This window comes from Plecotus auritus, assembly GCF_963455305.1.
Source record: "Plecotus auritus genome assembly, chromosome: 6".
Lineage (NCBI taxonomy): Eukaryota > Metazoa > Chordata > Mammalia > Chiroptera > Vespertilionidae > Plecotus > Plecotus auritus.
Window position 1 is genome coordinate 172,050,653 of NC_137773.1, and position 10,581 is coordinate 172,061,233.

General features: G+C 42.4%; 1 protein-coding gene across 1 annotated transcript in view; it reads right to left on the reverse strand.

Annotated features, from left to right (window-relative positions):
* WDR48 (WD repeat domain 48) overlaps positions 1-6,732 on the reverse strand; it is a 32,355-nt gene extending 25,623 nt beyond the window's left edge. The window contains exon 1 of the mRNA XM_080674099.1: positions 6,655-6,732. Coding sequence (XP_080530225.1) covers positions 6,655-6,702 — 48 coding nt within the window. The 5' untranslated portion in view covers positions 6,703-6,732. The remainder of the gene's footprint in view (positions 1-6,654) is intronic.
* Positions 6,733-10,581: the final 3,849 nt, after the last annotated feature.

Sequence of the window (10,581 nt, forward strand, 5' to 3'; positions counted from 1 at the left end):
GCTTTCTAGAAGTTGACAAAATATCTAGTACTAGAGGCCCGGTGCGTGGGGTCCCTTGGCCTGGCCGCAATACAGGACAATACGGGACCTCTCGGGGGATGTCTGAGAGCTGGTTTCAGCCCGATCCCCGCAGGCCAGGCCAAGGGACCCCACGGGTACATGAATCGGTGCACCAGCCCTTAGTATGCATATAAGATCTTTGGTTAATCTCTCCCCGCCCTCCTCTCTCCCCGCTTCCCTCTGAGATTCATCAGTCTGTTCCATGTTTCCATGCCTGTGAGTTGAGCGTCTGCGCCCTGGTGGTCAGTGCACATCATAGCTACCAGTCAAATGGTCGAACCGTCACTTAGACTTTTATATATACAGATAGATTTTTAAGTAACCCCTAAATTTTTCCTAACTTGGAAAGAATATATGTCTATTATAGAAAAGATAATTGTGTGTGTGTGTGTGTGTGTGTGTGTAATACCCAGTTATTTTAAAAAATGAAAGCATATTCTTTAAAGATCTTAAGAGGTATTATAAAGCTAAAGCTACCAGAATTACAATGAAGTAACACAATAGGAATATATAAAAAAAATCAATGGAATAAAACAAAATTTGGAAACATTTTTTCTATTATAAATTTTTTATTTTGGTGTAAACATGGTGTTTCAGATCAATGAGGGCATGATAATTATTAAATAATAAATTATCCAGGAACATCTAGTGATTCTACTGGAAAAAATTATATATCCTTTTTCCAAATCTTAAACTAAAATGAATTTTCATGTGGACTTAAGGTTGAAATAGAATAATTTACTCATAAAAATACATTTAAAAAGACAGGTGAATATTTACATAGACTACTTTGAGAAGGCTCTGTTAACATGTCAAGAAATACAGTAATCTTTACAAAGGAAAAGAGCAATGCTGATCTGACCAAATACAAGGCAAAACCTTTTGCATGTATACAAATGTTCACCGCAGCATTCTTCACAAGAGCCAAAAAGTGCAAACAACTCAAATGTCCATCAACTGAGAGAGGATAAACAAAATGTGGCATATGCATGCAATGGAATATTTTTCAGCCATAGAAGGAATGAAGTACTGACACATATTATAATGTGAACGAATCTTTAAAACATGGTAAGTGAAACACGACAGTTATAAAATGGCTTATATTTTATGATTCTATTTATTCTAAATGTCTAGAATATGTAAATCCACAGAGACTGAAAGTAGATTAGTGGTTGCCATGAGCTTAGAAGAGAGGAAAATGGGGGTGACTATTAATGGGTATGGGGTTTCTTTTTGGGCTGATGAAAAATGTTCTGGAATTGGGTGATCAATGCACAACTTTATGAATATATTAAAAAATCATTGAGTTGTATACTTTAACAGGGTGACTTTATAATATGTGAATTGTATCTCAATAAAGCTGTTACTTTTAAAAAAATGCTTTCTGAAAAGAATAGTATGAGCAAGGTTAAAGGGCAAACATCTAACTGGGAAAACAATGAAATAAATACACAAGACAAAAGTTTACTCTTGACATACGATTCCTTATAACATAATAACATGTCAAACTCTCCAACAGAAAGAGGAATAAAGATCATGAAGAGGAGATTTTTTTTTAAAAATGGCCAATGAACATAAATAATCAATGACATGAAAAGGGTCAGAGTTGTATACATAAAGACAACAAGGAAGGACGTTGTCTCAACTCAGTCCTTTGGGTACAAGTAACTGTAGCTGAAATCTACTCAAGCCTGCTTAAATTGAGAAAAAAAATAATTTTAACATAAGGATACAAGCTATCTAACAGCCCAGGGGCAGGAAATACAGTTATGACTCACAAAAGACATTTAAAAATAAAATCATGACACTTCTCTGCTGAGGCCTTCCAAAGGCTTTTTTTCACTGCATTTAAAGTTCAAATTCCTCACATGCTTCCTGCACCTTCACACTCTCCTCAAACTAACTCCCGCGCCCCCCCACCCCCCAGCTTCTTTCATGGTAGTCACACCAAACTCCTATTCCTCAACACACGGAACTTTCTTCTTCCCATCCCTTCCCGTCTACTGTTCCCTATGCCGAGAAGATTCCCCCCTCTCCAATCTCCAATCCCCACAGGCACCTTCCCCAGCTTATATCTTGTCAGGCTCACCCTAACCCTTCTGGTCTTAGCAGAAAGGTCACCTCCTCTCAAAGGCCTTCCCTGATCTCCACCCTCTATCACTTACCCTGCTTATTTCTCTCCCAGTTCTTACCACACTCCATGTTTATCTTTTTTGTGACATCTTCTTCATTCTAATGTTGTAAGAGATCAAGAAACTTGTCTGCCTTGTTCCTCCCACCACTCGTGATAGTGTCTGGTATAGAAGGCATTTAATAAATATTTGTTGCATGAATCAGATATTAGAAAACCATCAGGAACCAAGTTGGCTTCAATGTCAATTTCAGTCTCTCTCAATCTCTCTTTCTCTGGGGCTTTATGACCCCTTATCTGCTTTTCTCCACACATTTCCTTTAACAGAGACTATGTAGCATGTAAATCTTAATTTTCAGATTTCTCGACATTATCTGATTGGTCCAGTGGGGAAGGGTCAGGTCCTCATTTCAGGTAGAAAGTAATTCTTAGCAAACAAGCCTGGGCCACTTCTTCAAAGGTATCTACCACAGATGTGTGATTAAAAATGGCAAAGAATTAGAAGTATCTTAATCGGATAAATTTTGGCACATCCATAAAACAGAATACTATTTAATCATTAAAAATGTTGACGCAGATCTAGAATGAATAACATGGGAAGACAGCCATGCTATATTTAAGTGAAATGTGTGTGGTCTAACACAGCCGTGTATAATAATCATTACTGTAAAAATGTTTCAGAATATTAAATATATATTTAAAAAATACATATACAAGTTGGAAAAACATACACATAAAAAACTATCCCAAGCAATGGGATTATGGTGACTGTCACTCACGCCTTTTTTATATGGTATGAATGTTTTACAATAGGCGTATATTACTTAGTTTTTTGAATTTATAATTTAATTTTTATCTAATTCTTGCCTATACTCAGAATATGAAATACTGAAAGACTGTAATGAAAAATCACATACCTATTGTCTGTGTAATACTCCCCACACCAGCCTAGGAGTAACTAATTTCAATTCTTGGTTTCTTCTGGATAGTTACTGCATTTCTTGAAATATTGTGTGTATTCTACAGCTTTCTGGCTTATCCATTTTAGATTCACCTATTTACTCAGGCTATGGAAGATTAGGATGTAACTCTGAAACTACCCCCAATAACTCCTCCCTCTCCTCTTCTGATATAGATATATCGCTATTTTTGGTTGAATAAATAATCAGTGCTCCACTGTTTGACTTTGTAATTGCTATCTGCTGACTAGCTAAGTACTATATTATGAATACATTTCCTTCCTCGGAGAGCTTTTTCTTTTCCCTAGAGTTCTTTCTTCCTTTCTTCAATGGTTTCCTCTACTTTAACGTCAATTTTCTTTAATTGCTGCACCATATTAGATATTACAGCAAGAATCCACCCCATCCCCCTTTCCCAGGCTTGCCCCTCAGCATCCTCCACCTTGCACTCAGTCTGGGCTGGCTGCCCTCTAGGTCTGCTGGCACAGCCTCATCGTCAGTGCCTCCCTTTACTGCTTTTCTGGGCTATAGCCATTGTTTCCTGAATCCCAATGTCTCCCTTCTTTGTTTACTCCCACCCCTCCGGCAACAGAGATCCCTTTCAGGCCTCAAATCTCTCTGACTTCTGCCAGCTGCATAAAGTTCTTTGTTTTTAAGGGCTAATATGATTAGATTGGACCCACTTGGATAATCCAGGATAACCCTCTATTTTAAGGTCTGTAACCTTAATTATATCTGAAAAGTCCTTTTTATCAAGTAACATAACATACTCACAGGTTCCAGGGATTAGGGCATGGCATTTTGGTGGTGAGGCATTCTGCCTACCACAGTAACGAAACACTTTTTTATGTGAAAACAAATGTGGATATATTATGGAATAAGTACAAAATTCACAATACTTTTAAGAAAAGAAGGGAGATTTTGAAAGCATTTCCGGTTCACAAAGGGGATACTCCGGGCTCTTTGCCCAGGCTCCCCTGAGGCGTGTGTGCATTAACTCATCTCCCCTTGGTCACCTCACACACATCTTAATCATGGCATGTTCCAAACCCAGCTCTTGAGAGTCATCCCCAAAATAGCTTATCCTGTAGTCTTCCTCATGGTGACTCCATTTTTCCAGTTGCTCAGGTGCAAAACCTTGGTGCCATCCTTACTTTAATTTCAAGCACTTCTCACGGGCCTGGTGGGCCACTATCACACAACATCTGGCCTCCCCACTCTGCCCTGTGCCCCCGAAGTCTGTTCTGAACACAGAAGCCAGGCCAATCTTATTAAAACACATGTATATCCTGTATATTCCTCTGCTCAAAACCCACCAATACGTCCATCGCACTCTAGACCTCACTATGCCCCGGTGCTCTACATGGTCCGGTCTGCAGTTACCACTCTGGTTTCATCTCCTGCTCCTCTTCCCCTCCCTCACTCCCTGCCAGCCACAAAGGCATCTTCATTCCCACCATAGTTTTCTTTGAAGAGTGGAGGACAATTATCATTTATACTTTTGTACTGTTTGTGGGTTTTTGCAGTGAACATGCTCTAGTTTCAAAAACACTTCCATAAACAAAAGTTCTCCCTCAAAATCAATCTCTGTGGCTTTTCACATTGGTTCTAGACCTTGGGGGAAAATTCTGAAAGCAGCTAACAAGACTCACTGAATCTTCTGTTCAGCAGACTAGTCTTAGTTCTTTTAGTGCTCTTCATAGGAAATAGTTTAAAGTCACTTTATTAATCTGATTGCCATATCTCAAACTCTAATTCTGTACTCTGATCAGCGAGAGTGGAATTGTCACCTCTCTCATTCTACATGCAATAGCTCATATTCAGCTTATTAAAACACTCAGTTTTTCCACACACACTGCAGATTTATATTTGCCCATCTTATACTTTTATATTGCCTTTAAGTCTAAACACAAGAAATGGAGTGGCCTGATTAGCTCTCCTTACTACCCTAAGGAGTGTACCATTCTAGTGTCTGGAATACAGTTACCGTTTTGAGTTACATTATACTCAGAAGCAGACATTCTCCCCACCTGGTCTGCATGCTGGGTTACTTAAATTCTGTCAATGATACACTTAAAAATCACCTAACAGCCCCGGCCAGGTGGCTCAGTTGGTTGGAGCTTGGTCCCATACACAAAAAGGTTTCGGGTTTGGTTGCTCAGTAGGGCACATACCTAAGATGCGGTTTGATCCCCGGTGGGATGGGGCACGTACTGGAGGCAACCCATCCGTTTTTCTCTCACATCGATATTCTCCCCACCCTCGACCCTCCACCTCCTTTCTCTAAAATCAATAAAAAATATATCCTTGGGTAAGGATTAAAAAAGTTTTTTTTTAAAATCACCTTACAGGGTAAGCTATTTTAGATCTTTATTCATTTCACTCAATTCAACATCTACTGAATGCTTGGATACTGTACTCATCAATGAGATCAATAAAACAAAGAAGTGAACTGCCCAGAGGACTTTATGGCTTACAGCAACTTGCCGGGGTTACCTTACCGAAGGAACACTCACTGATTTCAACCGACATTTCATGCTGTTTTATAAAGAAAGTCTGGGTGTTACTTATTCCTATACTCTCTCCATTCTTTGCAATCTAAGTGCTCAGTAATGTTTAATGAATTGCAATCTAAGTGCTCAGTAATGTTTAATGAATAAGTGCACCATACCCTCACTACTACGTAAGACATACCTGCAGCAAACACCTGTAGTAAGGCTTTATTCCCTGCATCGCTGAAAATAGCTAACAGTAACTCGCAAACGTACCCATAAAACAAAAGTAGGTTCACGAAGGCAGAAAGCACACACGGAAGGATAAGATAACTGTTTACCCTTGGCTAATAGATTACAGAAACAGAAAAGAAAATTCAAGGATGCACAGTGGAGATGAAGAAATGGTGAAGACGAAACTAAATTCCAAAACAGTAAAAATCCTATTTTCCCCACTAACACGAGCACACCCCCGCTCCCTCGTCGTTTCCACCTCATCAGGCAAAAAGCTCCTGCATAAAAGACCGCAGGGGGCTCTCACGTGCAGAAGCCCCCGCAGAAATCCCGTAGAACGGTCTATGCCCCGCCACGCCCCCGCACAGGCCCACTAGCGCCGCCGCTGCCAGCCAGCGGGGAAGCGCCCGGAGGCCTCCGCTCCGACGCGGCTAGGGCAGAGCGCTTAGAGACGGGGGAGGCTGGTGGGCGAAGAACGAGCGTCCCCCGACCTCGCAAGCCCAATCCCCTGAGAAAGCGAGTGATCGGTAACCCCGGGCTCCGAACGGAGCACTGAGGGTCCCGGGACAGGGCCCAGGCCTGCTGGGTGGGCCGCCCCAGCCCCCCGCCCCCTCCAGAAGCCGTTAGCGCCGCGGCCCCACCCCTCGCGACCGGCCGCGCCCCGTCCCACTCGCCCCAAGCCGCTACCCCGGCCGATCGCGGCCCGAGGCATCTGCTCGCTGGAGGTGGGCCGGGCTGGCAGCCACGTCCGAGAGGTCGAGGAGCCGGGCTCCCATACCTGCACTTTCCTCCGCCCGGCCGTGTTCTGCCGGTGATGGGCCGCCATCTTGCATGTTGACACTCCTACGTCACTTCCGGAAGTGGCTCCGTCCAGGCGGAAGTCGCGCCTCTTCCCCTTCGGCTGAGGGCAGGCGGCGAGGCGAGAGTTAGGCTGTTAGTCGCCGCGGCCGGTGGCCCTGTGGGGAGGTAGAAGTACCGGAAAGTTGTCGCGTGAGTGTAATGCCGGAGAGAGCTAGTTTCCGAGCCGACGGAGCGTTCCAATCCAGTTCTGTGAGCCTCTACCCCGGCTTGTTCTCTCCCCAGTGCCATCTCCAGAGGCCCAAGCGGCATGAGGGAAGCGCTGAAAGAGCAATGCCGGACGTGGGCGGCTGGGACAGAAACCCTCCCCCCAAGTTTTCCTAGGCAGCCAAGGGGACCCACAGATTTGCCATGACACCCCATAAACTGGCTTCAAAGGAGGAGACTGCAAAGGAGGCGGCCCCCATCTTCCGGAGGAGCCAAGTATTTGTTTAGCTACGAGGTAAAAGGATATTAGGAAGGTGAAAAAAATACACACTGGCTGCAAGAGTTCTCCGGGACAACGTCTGAAGTTGCAGACGCTGAAGGAGTTGGGCTCACTCTAGAACCTGGTTTAAATCCTCTCATCCTGGGAGGCCCTTGTGGGTGAAGGTTTGATTTGGGGTTTTTCTGACACGTCTAGGTGCCGAGGACACGCAGACCCTGGTGAAAGGGAACCCTGTGGAACCGCTGCCCCATCCAGCATCCGCTAGGCATGTGCGGCCAGCGCGCACTTGAAACATGGCCAGCTCCAATTGGGATATGTAGCTAAAATGCCCACCAAATTTCAAGAACTTAGTACAAAGGAAAGGATGCAAAGTATCTCAATAATCTTCATCCTGGTTACATGTGGAAATGACAATGTTTTGGATATATTGGGTTAAAATAAAGATCATTTTTTACTTTTTATAACGTGTATATTAGTATATTTAAAGTTTCATACGTATTTACTTTTTTTTGTATAGTGCTAGGATAGATATAATGCTTAGGAAAGTTCTTGTCTAGACAAATGTCTTTTTAAATTAATAAAGAAATGCAAATTAGAAGAGTAGAAATGAATGGCAGGAAGCTTCGTAAGCCAAATTGGCAGTGATAACCTATAGGTAAATTACCTGTACTGCATTTTATTACAGACTCATTTATTTATTCATTTATTCAAATATTATTTAGCACCTATTGAGTATCAGGCACTATATTAGGTACAGGGAATCAGTGTTAAGTGCACATAGTCATAGAACTTAGAATCCTGGGTAAGACAGGAATTAAACCTCTAAATGGATATAGAGATAATTACAGTGAAGAAAGATGGTTATAAGACAGGAAATGATCCTTGAGTCAAGATCTGAGGATGGCGTTAACTAGGCAAGGAGAGGGAACAGTCTGAGCAAAGATCTTGTGGCAGGAGGGAGCTTGGAACATTCCAGGAATTGGGGACCAAGGTTTAGAGTACAGAGAACAAGAGGAAGGAGTGTATACAGAGGCCGTACCTCGCAGGATCTTTTATATCAGTGGGAAGCTATTGAAAAGCTTTAAGCAGGGAAGGGACATAGTCTGCATTTTAAAAGATTATTTGAAAAATACCTATTGGCCACCCATGATGTGCCAGGCACCAAGTTACTCAGGACAATATGCTCATACCTGCCAGAAATGGATTGTTAGGTGGTTGTGCTCCCACTTTGGACCTGAAGAACATTAAAGTTATGAAGTCCATTTAATGGGCAGAATGTCCAGCAATATGTTTTGAAGTTCACGTTGCCTGAAAGGAGAAATGGCCTTTGGTAGTAATTCATGGTCAAAGACTAATTGGCCAGTTAGTCAAGGACATGGAAAGAATAAGATTGGAGAACTGGTGATAAGGCATACTCAGGAAGGGATATTCTGGACCTTGCAGAATAAATTTGAAGAACAATATGGATGACATGAACCGCTGTGTGGATGAAACTCCGCCTCCTATCTCAGGCTCAGTGGAATTAGGAAAAAAATGGCCATGATAGACAGGATTGAGCTATGCTTGGGATCACCAAGCCATTGCTGAATGTTGAGGTTGCCAGCAGCAGTGACTAATCCTGAGCTGGTGATAAACCCCATGCTCCAGGAGGATCAGCCAACCACTTGGAGGCAAGTTGATTCCATTGGCCCTTCCCAGTCATTGAGGGAATAGTTATTTGTCCTCTCTGAAACACATTTATTGTAGATTGAGATTTGCTTTCCCTGCTTGCTGTGCTTCTGTCAGCACGACCATCTGGGGACTTACAGAATGCTGCATAGCCTGTTGTGTCTGACGCCATAATGCTTCTGACCAAGAAACTCACTCTGGAATGAAAGAAGCAGTACAATGGGCTAATGTCCATAGAATTCATTGGTCTAATTGTATATTCTGTCACCAAGAAGCACCCGGTCTTATTGAAGCCTTAGTTATGGTGCCTTCTGGGAGATAATCCTATTTGATGTGACTTTTAGGATGCAGTATATGCTTTGAACTAGTGTCCAATATTTGACACTCTTCCTTCCTGTTCCTATATTGCTCTTTAACCACCCCAAAAACTTAGTGGTTTCAAACAACTACAAAATATACTTTGCTTGCAAATCTGTAATTTGTGCAGGGCTCAGTGGGGACAGTTTAGCTGTGTTCTACTTTTCCCATGATTCATTTGGGGCAGCTGAAAATTGGGGGACTGAAATCATCTAATGGACCACTCACTCCTTCACTGTCTGGTGACTGATGCTGAATCTGCACCATGACACCTACTCATGGCCTTTACAGAGTGCTGTTAGGTTCCTTACGACAGAAGCTGGGTTCCAAGGGCAGGCATCCCAAAAAAGAGAAATTCGGGTGGACACTGTAATGAATGCCTTTTCTAAACTACCAGTGGAAGTTCTGCAGCATCACTTCAAACTACATTTAGTTCATTAGGACTTATTAAAGGTGGTTATATCTAAGACTCCTAAGTAGACTTGTCAAAAGAATTTGTGGATGTGTTTTTAAAACCACCACAGTTCCATAAGCAAAATTTGATGGATTTAGGAACAAAGAAATACACCTAGTGACCCCCACGTAGAGTTTTTTTTTTAAACTGCCATTCTTTGAGACTCTGGGCCTTGCTGGTTTAGAGATTAATTTCAACGAAGAAAGATGGTTATAAGACAGGTAATGATCCTTGAGTCAAGATCTGAGGAGTTAACTAGGCAAGGAGAGGGAACCGTCTGAGCAAAGATCTTGTGGCAGGAGGGAATGTGGAACATTTATATTCTAAAGAAAGGCTGAACAGTGGTTCCATTGATTTGGAGCTGAGTCTGCTATCTATTTTGTATGTCTTGTGTCACTGGATAGTCAAGAGAAGGAGAAGAACAAGGTTATGGTATTGGTGGGAGTGATTAACCCTGATAACCAAGCAGAAATAGGTTTGCTGGTATACATAAACACTCAAGATTCCTTAGAAATGAAGGTATTAGTTGAAGGTAAAGGGAACACAGAATGGCTGGTAAAGCAAGGAAGTCATAATGGAGGTAAAATCCTCATGATCAGGGAAAGAAATGAGAGCTGTCATCTCTATTTGTATTTCCTTTATTAATGTACTAGAGGCCCGATGCACGAAATTCACACAAGGGGCTAGGCCCTCGCAGCTGCAGTGGCTTGCCTCGGCCTCGCAGCCCTGGCTTCGTCTAGAAGGACGTCCAGAAGGTTGTGCGGCTGTCCGGTCTAATTAGCATATCAGGCTTTTTTTTATTATAGATCATGTATACTTTTATATGTTTTAACCTTTATTTTCTTTCTTTACCTTTTACTTCACTATTGTTTGTGGGGTGTGCTATTGTTGGTAAATTTCGTTATTTAGTCCATAAGTTACAGAGGAATGGATATCACCTT